The following is an 18,010-nucleotide window of genomic DNA, read 5'->3' as shown; positions in this document are numbered from 1 at the left end:
CCCACATAACCTGTATTCTCTAACATGTCCTCTCGACCAATCTTCCCTTTGCCTTTTCCACCTTCATCAAAGCGTTCCTTGTGGGAGCCTGTATACTTGGACGTGTCAGTCAGCCTGTTAACAGCACCAGTCTTCGTTACTTTCTAAAAACAAAATAAAACTTTGTTAAAAGAAGAAAATTAAGTTAGTTCATTTCATCCACTTTGCTATTTTCTGATGCAGTCAGGCCCACAGCTGGGTTCATGACCAGCTCACAAGACAGTGACAATTATAGAATCATCATAATCAGAATCGCCTTTATTAACTCCGACATATGTTGTGAAATTTCTTGTTCTGTGGCAGCATTTGGCCCTTTGAGACTGTTCCACCATTGGATATGATCGATAATTCCCGATTGATTATTCAGTCAACTGATAAGGGGTTTTGATCCAAAATGTCAACTGTTCATTTCCCTGCTAAGATGCCACCTGACCTGTTGAGTTCCTCCTGCAATTTGCTTCTTGTTCTAGGTTCCACACATCTGCAATCTTTGTGTTGCTATTCAAATTCTGTAATGTATGTATTCCGTTTTCTTCCTGTATACCTTGACCCCTCTAGCCCCAAGGAGAATATTTAATTTCTTCTTAACTCTGTTCAATGATATGATTTCATTGCGGAATTCCTTACTCTCTGAACAGCCTGTCCTCATTCAAATAACGGATGGAATGTACATGCATGTTAATCCATTACTCATAGGGATTTTATTAGGAAATACAATGTCTGTAATGAAATCACATAAAGAATTGGCAACAAATGTCACAGATACATGATTTTTTTTGTAATTTATTTTTTATTCAAGTTCATCATCAAACAAACATTTCCAGAAGATGTATTTCGGATACAGTACATATATATCATATATTCATATTTGCCACAAATCCCCACATAATATTTATCTGAGGTATACACTTATAGAAAAGAGTGAAAAGAAAAAACAAGCAAAAGGAGAAAACTGTGTAAAAGTAAGGAGTGATTTTCTTCATACAACATAATCATTGATTTGTGAGAATAAAATCAGGTCTATGAGGTGTTATGTAGTTAAACCACTTTTCCCAGTATGAATCAAATTGTTCCAACTTATGATTAACAGATGCTGTTTGTTATCTTCTCCATTTTGTAAATGTCCATTGTAATTTACATCCATGCGTTCAAGGTTGGGCTCTCCTGTGATAACCATTTCCTGGTAAGAGTCTTTTTACCAGCCACCAGCAGTATATTCATTAAATATTTATCTCTTTTCAACCATTGTTGAGGTATATACCCAAAATATATGGTTTTACTTTCTAAGGGTATTTCACATTTAAAGATGTCTTGTAGGGCATTATGTATCCCACTCCAATAGTCTTTGATAATGGGGCAATCCCAGAAAATATGATAATGGTTTGCTTTTTGATTTCCACAATTTCTCCAGCAAACAGGGAGGTTACTATCATAATGGGATTTCTGAGTGGGTGTAATAAAATATCTTATCAAAATTTTCCATCCAAACTCCCTCCGTTACTGTGAACTGGTACACTTCCATTGATATTATTGCCCATGCTTCCTCAGATATAATTATCCCTCCATGCTGCTCCCATTTTATTTTAATGTATGAAGTCAAATGTGTTTCAAGATTTGACAAACCCTTATACACGCTTGAAATGATTCTACTACCGCTATCTGAATTATATGCTTTCCTAAATAGCTCTATCAAACACGTACTTGCCTTGGTTACATTTTTAACCCTCCTATTAAACTACTGTTGCATCTGCAAATAATGATAAAAGTCTTGTTTTGCTAGTAAGAGTTTCTCTTTAAGCATTTCAAAACTAAACAGTGTTCCTTCTTTCATTATATTGCATAGAACTGTTATTCCTTTAGCTGTCCAGTCCTTAAACTTAGCATTCGGTTTATTCAGTGTAAAATCCGAGTCATATGTACACCATTTAAGAATTGCAATATCTCCCTCTAGTTTATATTCTTTTATAATAGTTTTCCATAATTTAAGAGTCCATTTCACCCATGGGTTATCAATAGTATTTATGTAACTTTATAGGTTGTTATCAGCCAAAATTGCCTGTATGGGGATGGAAAGTATCCTCTCCTCAATGTTTTTCCATTGAGTGTCATATGATGGGTTGCACCAACATATCAAAGCTCTCAACTGTGCTGCAAAATAATAATCTCAAAGAGAAGGTAGGCCCCATTCCCCTTTTCCTTGGCTAATTGCAAAGTTTTGAGATGAACCCGAGGCCTTTTACCTTGCCATATATATCTTGATAACATCTTGTTCCATTCATTGAATTGATTTTGGTTAATCTCTCTAATGGTAGGGTCTGAAAAAGATATAATCATCTGGGCAGTATATTCATTTTAATGGATTCAATCCTTGAACTGAGACTGAAAAAAGGAATTAGGTTCCATCTTGTTATATCTTCCTTAATTTTTTATATATCGGCAGATAATTGCATTCTGATAATTCTGCCAAATCTTTTGGCATAATGTTGCCCAAATATTTGAAAGACTCTGTTTGCCATGCCCAGGGATATCTACTTTCAATTTCTCTTGGTGAGCTATAGTTATATGAAAGCAATTGGGTTTTATCTATGTTGATCTTGTATCCGGATAATTGTCCATGTTGTTCAAAGGATTGCATCAATTTAGGTAAAGAGTATGTTGGTTGCCCTAGATAGATCAAAATGTTATCCACATAACAGGCCAATTCATGCTCTGTCCCTTTAATAGTGATTCCGCTGATACCTTCATTTTGTATGATATATTGAACTAGTGGTTCCAGATATAATATGAAGAGTAGCGGTGACCATGCACAACCCTGTCTTGAGCCCCTTTCTAGGGTAAAACTATTCGATAGCTATCTATTGATTTTAATCCTAGCAGTGGGATTGTCATATATATAGTTTTAATAATTGTGTCATGTAAACCAAATCTATGTAAAACTGTAAAGAAAATTCCAATTAACTGAATCAAATGCCTTTTCAGCATCCACGCTTATCACTATTGCTTTAATTTTATTTTAGTGTCCTTCGTATATTGTCTTGTGTTTGGCATTGTTGTATAAAGCCTGTCTGATCGTTATGTATCAGTGTGGGTAGAAACTCTTCTAATTGATTGGCCATGATGGAGGTAAATAATCTATAATCTACATTAAGAACAGATATTGGTCTAAATGACCCACATTCCATTTTATCCTTGCCATCTTTCAGTGGAGCTGAGATTATCACCTCCTTCCAGCTGGGTGGTGTTTGTGCCTTTTTTAGAGCCCAGTTCAGCATGGGGAGTAAAACAGGAATTAACTCATTTTTAAATTCTTTGTACCCCACTGCCATATATCCATCTGATCACGGTGACTTGCTTAATTTAAGCCTACTAATTGCAGTTTCAACTTCAGTTATGTCAGCAGTCATCATTCTATTTTATTCTTCGCTTAAAGTGGGTAACTCTAGAGAATTCAGGAAGGTATCAATTTGGTTTATGCTTCCCCTGGAACTTTGGAACATAGAGTTTTGTAAAACACTTCAAAAGCTTTTTGAATTTCACTTAGCTTATTTTTTTTTATCACTTTTGTTCTTGGATCCCTAATTCTATGAATTGTATCTTCTGCTATCTTTTTTTTCAGTCTCCCCACCAGTATCTTCATAGAGTTAGATCCACTTTCATAGTGTCTCTGTTTCAGAAACATCAGATTTTTCCTGATTTCTTGTGTAGCCAAACTATTAATTACATTCCTAATTTTAAAAAAAATTCCTCTAATGTGTCCTGTGCCAAACTCAATTTGTTTTTTTTTCTAGCTCTTTCAACTTATTTTGTAATTCCTCTAATGCTTTATTCCTTACTTTTCTCCTAGATGAAGTTATCACTATAATTTTCGCTCTTAAGACAGTCTTCAGAGTCTCCCATAGAATGGGAGGTGAAACCTCTCCATTATCATTGAATTCTAAGTAAAGACCAATTTCTTTTTTAATTTGTTCCTTAAAATAGGGATCATTAAGTAGACTTGAATGTAGTTTTCGAACAGTATTCTTTGGTTGTAGGTCAAAATCAACAGATAAATATATAGGTGCATGGTCAGTTACGTCTATTGTCCCAATTCCACAGGTGTTTATTTTGTCTTTATCTTTTCCAAATGTTATGAAATAGTCTATTCTTGAATATAAAGAACAGGGAACAGAATAATGAGTGTAATCCCTTCTGTCGAGGAAAAGGTCCCTCCATATATCAACTAAATCAACGTCCTCAAAATGTGTGTTAAATTTCTTATGAAATGACTTTGGTTCATAGGCTTTTCTATTGGAAGAGCCTAATTTCGGTTTTAATTGTAAGTTTAAGTCTCCCCCACATATCAAGAGACCTTCTTTTCCCTTTACCATAATATTAGTAATTTTCTGGAAGAAACTAATATTACTTCCTGGGGGGGCGTATGTATTCAATAGAGTAACTGAGTTTCCATCTATATTCCCCCTTATCAGAATATATCTGACTCCTTATCTCCCATTTTGAATACTTTTTCAAAATTTAGCTTGCTTGAGATAAAAACAGCAACACTTCTCTTGTGTCCTGATTTATATGAGAAGAAAAACAAATTAGTGAAGTCCATTCTCTTCAATTTTCCATGCTCATTATCACTTCATATACTGCAAATACCCTGTAAATATACTACATGGGCTTGTTCTCTCTTCATTTTTGATAGAATTTTACTGTGTTTAATTGGATTTAACAGCCCATTGATATTAAAAGAAATAAATTTTACTTTGTCCTTAGCCATGTGTATTTATCTGTCAGTATATCATTAAAATTAGCAAAATACAACTTAATCGATCTACTCCCTGAACAAATAAGAACCAAGAAATGCGAATGAAAAAAAAGACACTGAAGGTGTGATTCCAAGGCTGAGGTCTCTAGTAGATGAGCCTGGGTCTAGCTGTGGGGGATCGCCTCTCCTACCTGTAAGTTGAGGGCCCCCACTGCAGTACCCATAAAATTAAATGAACAAATCTGTGTCCATTACATAGAAAATACTTCCCTGTGTATTCCTCCCATGTATATATTCTTATATAGGTGGGGAAAAAGGTGTGAATAAATGAATAAAAAAATAAAATAATTTAGTAATATAAAATGCAAATTGCGTTATGTACTACTTGAGATAAGTATAGCACCGTCTATTTTTGCTTCTGTTTAGTTTATCAACACTTTTGAAATTAGTCAGACCTTATGGCTCTTCTGGAGGGGGTGTCATCTGAAAACTCACAGTCTCTTCCTGATATTCTTCTCTCGTCCTCCTCCCGTCCCCTGCTTTCTCGATTCTCTCACTATTTCCTGAGCAGAGTGGGATAGCGGCTCAGCCAGGCTTTCCCTCGGTTTGATCACGCTGACGGGCAACCCTCTGGCCTTCATGTCTGCAGTCGCCTCTTCCACTGTCTGATACAGCTGCGTCTCGTCTTCATAAAACACTCGCAGTTTAGCAGGGTACGGAGTCTGGAGTCTAATCTTTCTTTGCTTTAACTTGCTTTGCTTCAGAATATTCTGTCCGGTTCTGCAGGACTGCTGGGGGGTAATCTTGATCAAAATATATTAATTTCCCATTCAAAAATACCCTCTTCTTCCCCCAGGCCCTGCGCAGAATCTCTGCTTTGGTTTTGTACCGAAGGAATCTGATTACTATTGACCATGGCTTATTTCCCCTGTTTCCAGAAGGCCTCGGGACGAGCGCGCGGTATGCTCTCTCAATGTCAAGTGCCATGGTCAGGAGAATCTCCAGTGTGTCCCATAGCAAGTTTTCTACAAACTCCACCATAGACAACCCCTCCGCTCCTTCAGGAGTATTATATATCCTGATATTCTTTCACCGTGACCTTCCTTCTTGGTCAAGTGATTTATTTTCTTGTTGATTTAACACTTTTATCATCTTACTTAGCGTCTGTTCCACATTTTGAACATGATCTTCCACCTTTTCAATTCATGTCTCTGCTGCCGTTATTTTTTGATTAACGTTGGTGAACTCTGACTTGATATAATTTAGTTGCTGTTTAATGTCTTTTTGGAATTCTGGTATCTCTTCCAGAATTTTTACTAAATTCGCCACTTTGCCTGAACGAGGCCCAGCGTCAGCCTCGCTATCACGTGCTCATGTAGGAGAGCCGCTCGCTGCACCCTCCTCGTCCACGAGCTCCACAGTGATGTTTTTTTACCTCCATTCCTTTTCCCCATTCTTGCCCCCCTTATCAATTCAGATATTTTCGAGAGATCCAGTACTTGGCGGATTAAGAGGATGAAATAAACATTTTCCCGGAGGAGCTATTATTCTAGGCTGCCGTTCTGAACGATAACATCACTGGAAGCCGATACATAGTTTCTAAAATTGACCAGCCTTTACGAACTTGCAATTTTAATTTAAATAATATCCAGTCTTATTTTAACATGTGAATGAATTGAACACACACATGAATGTTTGAGGAACTCAACAGGCCAGGCAGCATCAATGGAGAAGAGTAAACGGTCGACGTTTCGGGCTGCGACTTTTCATCAGGATTTCCATTATCTGCAGATCTTTTTGTGTTTGTTGTCATGATTTGACATTTTTACACTGTAACCAACAGAAGTGATCCAGTTTTGATCAATGCAATTTTAATTATATTTCACATACACGAATACGTTCAGTTCAGAGTAACCAATCATTTAAACACATATAAACAGAAGAGATTCTACAGATGCTGGAAATCCACAGCAGTACACACAAAGTGCTGGAGGAACTCAGCAGATTAGGCAGCATCTATAGACAGAGTAAACAATTTCATGCCAAGATCCCTCATCATTATTTAAATATATATTCACGTTTGCCCAGACAATGACGTGCAGGTTATATTTCCTCTAGCTGTAAGAAAACAGCAGAGAACAACAAGAGAACTGAAGCTCAGCGGGCCAAAAGTGAAACAAGATGCATGTTTCAGCTCCAAAGACCTTCATCGGAACTCAGAGCAACAAGATAAGTTCGTTCTGAGTAGTAGAAAAGATGACGGGAGGATGGGTAGAGCAAGGGGAGTCTTTCCGACAGGGAGAGAGAAAATTGATGAACTTGTGCTTTTTTGTCTGTGTGTTGTATTGTTAATAGTGAGGTCATTGAATATTCCCAAAAGGACATACTCCTTCTGCTTTCATGCTTAAGAAGTCCTGGAAAATAAAGGAACTAAAAACAAACCCCCTGTTAAAGATGAATCACTCCCAATAAAATTGCCGTTTGCTGATAAAAGGGAGGATTAGATAGCCAGAAGGCTAGATACCGTTCTGACCTGAAAAAAAAACCAATACTACTCAGGCAACAACTCTTCTGTGGGTCAAAATGAAGGAGATGTCTCGTGCTGTGGCAACCACCTTATGCAGGCACCCAGAGACGAGATGGGTGAAGGATGGCCCACTATAGACAGTGAATTGAGGAAGATCAGCGGTTCCGTCAGAGGGGATTTGGGGTGAGTTAACATTCACTTACTTTTGGGAAGATCGTAATGTTACATAATCTGGTCATAGTGCTCGTGGTGTCAGCAGGCGGCAAGGATCATGAATGTGTCAAGGTAGACTGGTGACGCCCACCTTGCCACTCACCTGGTTACACCTACCATCTGCCAGCTTGTACCCATTCCCCTACCCCCAGCTTCTCATTCTGACTTCTTCACCCTTCCTTTCCAGTCCTGATGAAGAGTCCCGGCTCGAAACTCTGAACTTCCATTCCCTGCTGTAGATGGTGCCAGACCAGCTGAATCCCTCCAGTATTTTGTGTGTTGTTGGTGGGAGGCTCCTTAGATACCCAGAGGACAGACAGAGTAAGTCAGTTACACGGAGACCTACCCATCAGTTCCAGGCGCCAAACTCCGCTGCCTCCACAGCCTCAGACACCTCATGAGGCTGTTATTCAGACTCAGGCTCCTGATGAAGGGTCTCGGCTACTCTTCTCTCACGGATGCTGCCTGACCTACTGAGTTCTTCCAGCATTGTGTACGTATTCTCAGACTCTTTGTATCGATCCCCTCTGTGCAAATAGTCTCTGCTGTCAGCAAACCACGCACGTAGACAGGAATGTCGAGCTAGTGTCCCTCTGAGATCTCATCTCAAATCTCCTCGGGACACAGAGTGAGAGAGAGGAACTGGAAAGGTGGGGAAGGTGATGTGGCCAGAGAGATAGGTTCTCTGTATTTTATTTATTTTCATGGTGCTGGCAAATGTATCTTTAGAAGTGCCCAAAACCATGCATTTGGACGTACCCTCTCAGGGGACAGATAAACCAGTGCAACTCCTCCTAAGTAATGATTTTCGTGGGTACTGATAAAGAAGCTGCCTAATCTGGCAGTTTCATATGATGTGGCAAGCACAAGGCTTTTGGTTATTTCAGGAAGGCAGGCCAGCCAGCCCTGGGGAACTGTAGACTCAAGGGGGACGGAATGGTGTGTTTAAAGCAATGAACCTGATTGCAGTTATATGTTTGTATGGATGTAAACTTACAAAAAGACAAGGCAAGATTGTTTGTCAGCCTGTTCTTTTCCAGCTAAATACCATTAGACAACAGTTATCATACACGTGTGGATTCACTGTTCATCTTTAATATAGAAATGGACAAGTTAATGTCTGGAAAAGATATAGTGCGCATAAAATTAAGATAAAACTAGATAAATTGATCACGATTAATGTGGTGTTATTTGGATCATCTTGTGAATTTTTCTGCACAAAACCATTCAAGGTATTTTTGTTTGCAACCGCAGAGGGAGTGGATCATCAGAAATTCAGATGCTCAAGGCACTAAGGCAAATAAGGACTGTAGTCAGAAATTCAAATGCACAAGGGATCCAAGACATTGCGGGGCAGTTTTGGAGAACCGCCTTACGTTTTCATGCCTTATTTTTTAATGTTGCCTCATCCCCTGTCCTCAGCAACAACGTCCTGTGTCTGGTGATCGTATGATGCATGAAACATGCGAGGTGGCATTTCTTCCCTCGCTGGGGGATTTCTGCAGATTCACTCACCGTTACACCAATATTTGCTGGATCTTTCCCTGCAACCAGCTTGTAAGCAGCCGCGGTAGCTTCCTCCTTAGTGTGGCCTTTGAATCTCTTTGGCGCCAGCTCTGCCAGAGCACTTTTAAACTCTTCAAAGGTGATTATGCGAGCTGTTTTGGCCCTGTGTGTATATGTAATTAAAATACTTCATTTCTCATTTTAAAAATGGCCATAAGAATTAAATCATTATATCATTATACCATGTTTAAAATGTGCATCAGTTAAACTTCCTCATATGTAGAATTTGGAATTTGCAAATCACTTGAACAGTTAATACTGTACTTTTCTTTATTGTATACACTTTTCAAATGAGACATCCATAGTAACATAGAAAATCTACAGCACAATACAGGCCCTTTGGCCCACAAAGTTCTGCTGAACATGTCCCTACCTTAGAAATTACCTAGGGTCACCCATAGCCCTCTATTTTACTAAGCTCCATGTACCTATCTAAAAGTCTCTTAAAAGACCCTATTGTATCCAACTCTACCACCATTGCCGGCAGCCCATTCCATGCACTCACCACTCCCTGAGTAAAAAACTTACCCCTGACATCTCCTCTGTACCTACTCCCCAGCACCTTAAACCTGTGTCCTCTTGTGGCAACCATTTCAGCCCTGGGAAAAAGTCTCTGACTATCCACACGATCAATGCCGCTCAGCATCTTGTACACCTCTATCAAGTCACCTCTCATCCTCCAACGCTCCAAGGAGAAAAGGCCAAGTTCACTCAACCTATTCTCATAAGGCCTGCTCCCCAATCCAGGCAACATCCTTATAAATCTCCTCTACACCCTTTCTATGGATTCCACATCCTTCCTGTAGTGTGGCAACCAGAACTGAGCAAAGTACTCCAAGTGGGGTCTGACCAGAGTCCTATATAGCTGCAACAATACCTCTCAGCTCCTAAATCTATTCAACAATTGATGAAAGCCAATACACCGTACGCTTTCTTAACCACAGAGTCAACCTGCGCAGCTGCTCTGAGAGTCCTATGGGCTTGGACCCCAAAAACCCTCTGCTCCTCCCCACTGCCAAGAGGCTTACCATTAATACTATATTCTGCCATCATATTTGACCAACCAAAATGAATCACTTCACACTTATCTGGGTTGAACTCCATCTGCCACTTCTCAGCCCAGTTTTGCATCCTATCAATGTCCTACACATTACTCTGACAGCAATCCACACCATCCACAACACCCCAAACCTTCGTGTCATCAGCGAATTTACTAACCCATCCCTCCACTTGCTCATCAAGGTCATTTATAAAAATCATGAAGTGTAAGGGTCCCAGAACAGATCCCTGAAGCACCCCGCTGTTTACCGAACTCCATGCAGAATATGACCTGTCTACAACCACTCTTTGCCTTCTGTGGGTAAGCCAGTTCTGGATCCACAAAGCAATGTCTCCTTGGATCCCATGTCACCTTACATTCTCAATAAGCCTTGCATGGGGTACCTTATTAAATGCCTTGCTGAAATCCATATACACTACATCTATGGCACTACCTTCATCAATGTGTTTAGTTACATCATCAAAAAATTCAGTCAGTCTCATAAGGCAGTACCTTCACTTGACAAAGCCATGCTGACTATTCCTAATCATATTATGCCACAGTGTCCCTCTTACAGCAGCTGGTTAATACTTTTGCAAATGTTTAGCACTGGTGAAAGAGTAAACAATGGGTCTTCCTTTCAGCTGTTTCGACTGAACAAGCACAGTCTTATCAAATTTAAAAGTAGTATTTCGTATTGCGGAAGCTTGTAAAAAGACTCAGCACTGCCATGTGGGCAATACATCATTATTCAATGCAGCGAGTGGTGTATTTCTGATTTGTACATTTATCAGCCACTTACTTCACTTTCGAAAAGACAATGTCAACGTCTGTTGAGGTGATGTTTTTGCCATCAACGATTTTGCAGTCTTTGCACAGCTTGGCCCAGTTTTTTCCAGTCATTTCATTGCCGGTGGCTTTGGTGTCTCCGTAGGCCGCGAACTTCTTAAATGACTCATGCAGCATTTGCATGTTCACTGCACCTCCCTCAGCCATCCTCCTGATAAATACAGAAAGAAATGAAACAGTCTACTGCAAAGCATACTGCCAGAAATGCACAAGGACATCCACTCTGTCAGATACCTCCTGTACCTAGTGAAGTGGCCATTGAGTGTGTGTTCATGGTCTTCTGCTGCTGCACCCATCCACTTCAAGGTTCAGTGTGTTGTGCATTCAGAGATGCTCTTCGACACACCACTGTTGGAACGTGTGGTTATTTGGGTTACAGTCACCTTCCTATCAGCGTGAACCAGTCTGACATCTCTCATTAGCATGTTTTCACACACAGAACTGACACTCATTGGCTGTTTTTAAACTGTAGAGACTGTTGTACATGAAAATCCCAAGAATTCAGTAGTTTCTGAGATACACAAGCTACCCCATCTAGCATCAATGGTCAAAGTCACTTAAATCACATTTCTTCCCCATTCTGACGCATGGTCTGTAGAACAACTGAACCTCTGGACCATGTTTGTATACTTCTATGCAATGAGTTGCTGCCACATGATTGTCTAATTAGATATTTGCATTAATGAGCAGATGTAGAGGCGAATCTGATAAAATGGCCACTGAGCATTGTGATGTGTGATGAGCAAACCAGGCTGAGATGGGGTCCAGAGTTGACCCCCCCTCTGTGAACTATGCTGCTAATGAGAGAGAGAGAAGAAGAGAGGAGAGGCATCCTGCTGCAGATGCTGAGAATGAGAGAGAGAGAGAATGATTTAGTATTATGGCTTCTTGGATAATTGTTGACTTTTGCTCCAAGGACACTTTTCCCTGCTTGTGTAGATTCCTGCTGAGACAGCAAGGCGGGACCAGGTGATGGACAGGATGGACGGCTGGCACCCAGTCAGGGGAGATAAAAAGCAAGTCTGCTGAGACACAAGCAGACACAGCACGGGACACTGGAAGAGCATTGTGCACCCACGCGAAGGTGGGGGTTTGAAGGATCGATTCGGGGGAATCGATCAGAGGCTCACAGTGTGTGAAGGTAGACCGATGGGGGCTTGAGTGTGTGTCCACCCTCGCCTGGGTGACAGGCTCACCACTGAAGAATGGTCTGGCCTGGTACAGAGGGGTCACAGTCAGTGACCACAACAGGACAAGAAGACAACAGAAGTTACTCTCTCTCTCTCTCTCTCTCTCTCTCTCTCTCTCACCACCTTTCCAGTGAAAAGTTGAATTTATTCAAGATCCGCAGAGAGTGTGAAGAGTTTGCTGTTCATTTGTCAGCAGGGAAGCATAGATCAGCTCAGAAGAAATGGAGAGAGGGTCAGACCCGGAGGACAGCACTGAAGAGAAGATCTCACCAGAACCCCAGCGGGGCAGTGGAGATCAGTCCTCCAGACTAGCAGGACAATAAGGTTCGGATCAGGAGATCACCAAGTCATTGATCGCTGCACTGGAGGTAAACTGTACCTTCATTATTTCTACCTTTCACCAACTGAGCTATTGAGAATAACCTAATAAATGTGTCTTGGGAGGATAAGAACTAAAGCTTTTCTAAACAGAATGGATTGCAAACTGATGCAAGTTCAAACGTCATGGGGAGAGTAGATTTGAGCCTACTCCTCATTTTACTGAGACTCTGATTTCATTTATTGGATGAAACTCGATGTGATTCATGTTTGAACATATTTATTGCTCTGCTCAACAACAGCCAGTTTTCTAAGTGCAATCGCTTGCTGGAAATTACTCTAAACTGGTAATCTCTTTTTATTGACACAACAGTGTGATGCTGTGCAGTGTCAGTGACCTGGGTTCATCGCTGCCGCTGTCTGCGAGGAGTTTCTACGTTCTCCCCATGACCGTGTGGCTCTCCTTGGCGTGCTCCAGTGAACTCCCACGTACTAAAGAGGTACCGGTTAGTTAGTCACATGGTTGTAATTGGACAGCGCAGGGTCACTGGGCAGAAAGGGCCTGGTACCATGCCCTTCTCTAAATAAACAAAAATATTTAAAAATAAATAAAACTCGAGGGCCCTCAGTCTGGGCTGTACCTCTTCCATCTGTTTCTAACACGTGCACTGCTTCTCTCTACAAATTGTTGCTGGATCTCCAGAGTATTGCCAGCATTCCATGTCCAAATGGTTGAAGTAGCAGAATGGCCGGTATATATTTAACAACAGTACTCCCTAAGCTAACATGAATAACATAAGGATAGGACGTTCAGAAAGCATTGGCCATTTTATCTGCATTTAGCCTGCAAGCATTTTTGTCCCTCCAAGTATCATTTGCTTTCTGATGTACCAAGTATGTCCATCTCCTAAGTGTGTACAGCACCCAGCAAAAACTACATGGTTACCGCTGCCAGTGAAATCACCCACCATCAACTGCATGTTTACCGCTGCCAGTGAAATCACCCACCATCAACTGCATGGTTACCGCTGCCAGTGAAATTGCCCACCATCAACTGCATGGTTACCGCTACCAGTGAAATCACCCACCATCAACTGCATGGTTACCGCTGCCAGTGAAATTGCCCACCATCAACTGCATGGTTACCGCTACCAGTGAAATTGCCCACCATCAACTGCATGGTTACCACTGCCAGTGAAATCACCCACCATCAACTGCATGGTTACCGCTGCCAGTGAAATTGCCCACCATCAACTGCATGGTTACCGCTACCAGTGAAATTGCCCACCATCAACTGCATGGTTACCGCTGCCAGTGAAATTGCCCACCATCAACTGCATGGTTACCGCTACCAGTGAAATTGCCCACCATCAACTGCATGGTTACCGCTGCCAGTGAAATCACCCACCATCAACTGCATGGTTACCGCTGCCAGTGAAATCACCCACCATCAACTGCATGGTTACCACTGCCAGTGAAATTGCCCACCATCAACTGCATGGTTACCGCTACCAGTGAAATTGCCCACCATCAACTGCATGGTTACCGCTACCAGTGAAATTGCCCACCATCAACTGCATGGTTACCGCTGCCAGTGAAATTGCCCACCATCAACTGCATGCCCACTGCTGCCAACAACATTGCCTGGCATAAACTGCATGGTCACTGCTGCCAACGATATAACCTGGCATCATCTGCATGCCCACTGCTGCCAATGTCTGTCCTAGTTTAAGAAGCAATGAATACACAGCACAGGAAACAGCCCCTTGGCCCAGCAAGGCTACACCAACCAGCAAGCACCTGCTCTCACCCCTTTTTAATCCTGTGCACACCCCTTTTTAATCCTACTCTCACCCCTTTTTAATCCTGCGCTCACCCCTTTTTAATCCTGCTCTCACCCCTTTTTAATCTTGCTCTCACCCCTTTTTATTTCGTCACACTCCCATCAACCAGCTGCTGCTTCCACCACTCACTCACACACCAGGGGCAATTTGCAGTGGCCCATTGACCTGCTTACCTGCATGCGTTTGGGGAGTAGGAGGACATCCAAATGGTCATGGAGTGACTGTGAACTTCACAATTTAAACCACTTCTTATAATGCTGTTGATAGTGTAAGTACACAGCGGTATTGGTGTATTTATGCACACTTCACTTCATATCTCTACTTTAACTTCAGTTTTTTATATAGGACAGAAGAGGAATTTCAACAGATTTGGCAGGCAAGATTTTCCCTTGAGGGAACCGTGCCAACTAGAGCCTGTTTTATCATGTGCCTCCCAGTTCCCTGAGACCTCATCCTTAACAATCAACTCCAACATCTTCCCAGCCACTAAGGTCAGACTGAGTAGCCTTTCTTCTGCCTTTCCACCTTCTTGAAGAGTGAAGTGACATTTATAATTTCCAGAATTCTGTAACCATTCCTGAATCTAATGATTCTTGAAAGATCATTACTAATACCTCCACAATCTTTTCAGCCACCTCCATCAGAACCCTGGCCTGCACACCATCTCGTCCAGGTGATGCTTCCACCTTCGGACCTTTCAGTTTCCTAAGAACCTTCTCTCTAGTTCTGGTAACTTCACACTCTTCATGACCCCTGACACTTAGAACTTCCACCTTACTGTTAGTGACTTCCACAGTGAAGACTGATGCAAAATACTTATTCAGTTCATCTGCCATTTTGTTGTCCCTCATTACTATCTCTCCAGCATCATTTTCCAGTGGTCTGATATCCAATCTCACCTCTCTTTTACACCTTATGGATCTAAAGAAACTGTTGGTATCCTCTTCAATATTATTGTTAGCTTACTTTCGTATTCCACCTTTACTTTCTTAATTACGTTTTTAGCTGCCTTCTTTTGGTTTTTAAAAACTTCCCAATCCTCTCGCTTTCCATTAATTTTTACTCTATTATTTGCCCTCTCTTTGGCTTTTATGTTGGCTTTGACTTCTCTTGTTAGCCACGGTTGTGTCATTTTTCCTTTAGAATACTTCTTCCTCTTTGGGACGTATATATCCTCTGTCTTCCAAACTGCTTCCAGAAATTCCAGCCGTTGCTGCTCAGTCGTCATCCCTGCCAGTGTTCCCTTCCAATCAACTTTGGCCAACTCCTGTCTCATGCCTCTGTAATTCCCTTTACTCCACTGTAATACTGATACATCTGACTTCAGCTTTTCCTCAAATTTCAGGGTGAGTTCGATCATATTATGATCACTTCCCCTCAGGGTTCTTTTACCTCTTAGGCTCTCTAATCAATTCTGGTTCATGGCACAGCACACTACCCAGAATAACTGATTCCCTAGTGGGCTCCCCCATGAGCTGCTCTGAAACACCATCTCATAGGCTTCCTAGAAATTCCCCCTCTCTGAGTCCAGCACCAGCCTGATTTTCCCAATCTACCTGCATATTCAAATCCCTCACGTCTGTTGCGACATTTCCCTTTTAGCATGCATTTTCTATCTCCCGTTGTAAATTGCAGACCACACCTGACCGCTGTTTGGGGGTCTGTATACAACTCCCATCAGGATCGTTTTTTACCCTTGCAGTTCTTTAGCTCTATCCACAACGATTCAACACCCTTCCACCCGATGTCACCTCTTTCTAATGATTTGATTTCATGTTTTACAAACAGCAACGCCACCCCCTCTGTCTTCCTGCTTCTCCTTTTGATACAATGTGTATCCTTGGACATTAAGCTCCCAGTTATAATTATCTTTCAGCCATAATTCAGTGTTGCCGACAACATCACACATGCCGATCTGTTAATGTGCTGCAAATTCAGCTACCTTATTCTGTGTACTGCAGGCATTCAAATATAACACCTTCAGTTCTGTATTCACCATTTTCTATTTTGTCTGCCTTTTACATTGGAACTCATCCTATTGACTGCAATTTTACCCTGTCAACAGCCTTTCCTCATGATACATTGCCGCTGTTTCTAAGCCCAGATACCTCATCTTCAGCACTATCATCCGCATTTCCTACGATACTTCTTGCATTGAAATATATGCAGCTCTGGATACCAGTCACACCAGGCTCAACCTTTTGATTCCTAACTTTGTCTGAGGTCTTATCAACATCTGCCTCCACAACCTCTCCACTAACTTCTGGCACTCTGGTTCCCATCCCCCTGCAACTCTAGTTTAAACCCCGTTGTGCAGCATTAACAAACCTTCCCGCTAGGGTATTAGTCCCCCTTCAGTTCAAGTCCAAGTTGTCCCTTCTGTACAGGTGCCACCTTCCCTGGAAGAGAGTCCATTGATCCAAAATTGTGATGCCCTCCCTCCTACACAAATTAAACTATGTGATCTTCCTAGTTCAGGCCTCACGAGCATGTGGCATGGAAGCAATCCTGAGATCACAACACATCCATAAGAGGAGCACTCAACTCTCCTGCCTGTCATCTCTACTGTCCTAAATGAGCAGATATAAAGAAGGGAAGGAGAAAAATAACTGAACCTGGAGTTTTTCTTTGCTTTCTCTGACTGAGGCTTCTCTTCGCTGAAGCATCAAAGAATTATTACCTTAGTTATGATCAAAAGCAGAATCTGTCATAATTTGGTTGCTGCTTGTGGCTTCTTTTAATATGGTCTCATTTGTTGTATGACCTGGGGTCCACAGATCCCTTGCTTAATGACATCGGTCCATGGCATAAAAAAAGTTGGGAACCTCTGTTGTATAACAACAGTGATGAGACGTCAAAAACACTCATGCTTAGCGATGTCCTGATTCTGGTGCAAACCAGAGGGAAGCAATTTCTTTTCATTGTGTTACACCATCACTTCACTAACTACAAACAACACTGGGGTCAAAGGACCGTGACCTGTGGGAATTGGGACACATTTCAGCAAATGTTGGTGGAAGTGTTACAATGCATGAAAAACTGAGACAATGGCACAAATCTTTGAAGGAAGAGATATAAAAAGATCAAACTCAGCATAAAATAATCTGAAACAGCAAAAAATAAGGTTTGTTCTCAAATCTGAAAACAAATCAATGCTCCTTAATCTTTCTTTCTGTACAAACCCTACCTGATCTGGCTACAGTTAACGTATTAAATAAGGAGGAATCACTGTTCTCACCTTTGAGCTCTTTCTGTGTTGTCCTGATAATCTCTCCAATAAGTTCTGCTGTTCCCGTTCAGTTACAAAATGTTCCTCTAAAGTGAAGGGATGTTATTTTCTGTTTTTCCTGTAGCCGTAGCAACAAGCTGTGTAACATCAAGAGGGCGTGATAAAATAGCACAACACAAAGTGACCAGGTCATTAGTTACAGTTATAGTAGCAACAGCATTGTTTTGGTAGAATAGTAATTCAAAGGATTACACTTGATTTAAAGGATACGTATATACAGTATCATTGGAATCTTAACATAAAGGTCAGGTTAATGGACTGGTAATTTAGAGGCCTAAATCACTGATCTATAGACATTCAAATCTCATCACAGGAACTTTCATAATTTTATATTTAAACAAAAGATTGCACCAGTCATGAAACCACCAAATAGCTTCTTTATTCGC

The 18,010-nt window shown here is 41.2% G+C and overlaps 1 protein-coding gene across 1 annotated transcript in view; it reads right to left on the bottom strand.

The window, feature by feature from the left end:
• LOC132406616 (tubulin polymerization-promoting protein family member 3-like) overlaps positions 1–17,669 on the bottom strand; it is a 24,387-nt gene extending 6,718 nt beyond the window's left edge. The window contains exons 1-4 of the mRNA XM_059992426.1: positions 17,574–17,669; positions 10,937–11,134; positions 9,045–9,198; positions 6–143 (exon numbers count right to left, since the gene is read on the bottom strand). Coding sequence (XP_059848409.1) covers positions 6–143; positions 9,045–9,198; positions 10,937–11,130 — 486 coding nt within the window. The 5' untranslated portion in view covers positions 11,131–11,134; positions 17,574–17,669. The remainder of the gene's footprint in view (positions 1–5; positions 144–9,044; positions 9,199–10,936; positions 11,135–17,573) is intronic.
• Between the last annotated feature and the right edge of the window lie 341 nt (positions 17,670–18,010).

Source organism: Hypanus sabinus, chromosome 17 (assembly GCF_030144855.1).
Source record: "Hypanus sabinus isolate sHypSab1 chromosome 17, sHypSab1.hap1, whole genome shotgun sequence".
Taxonomy (NCBI): Eukaryota; Metazoa; Chordata; class Chondrichthyes; order Myliobatiformes; family Dasyatidae; genus Hypanus; species Hypanus sabinus.
This window is presented reverse-complemented; position numbering and strand designations above follow the sequence as displayed.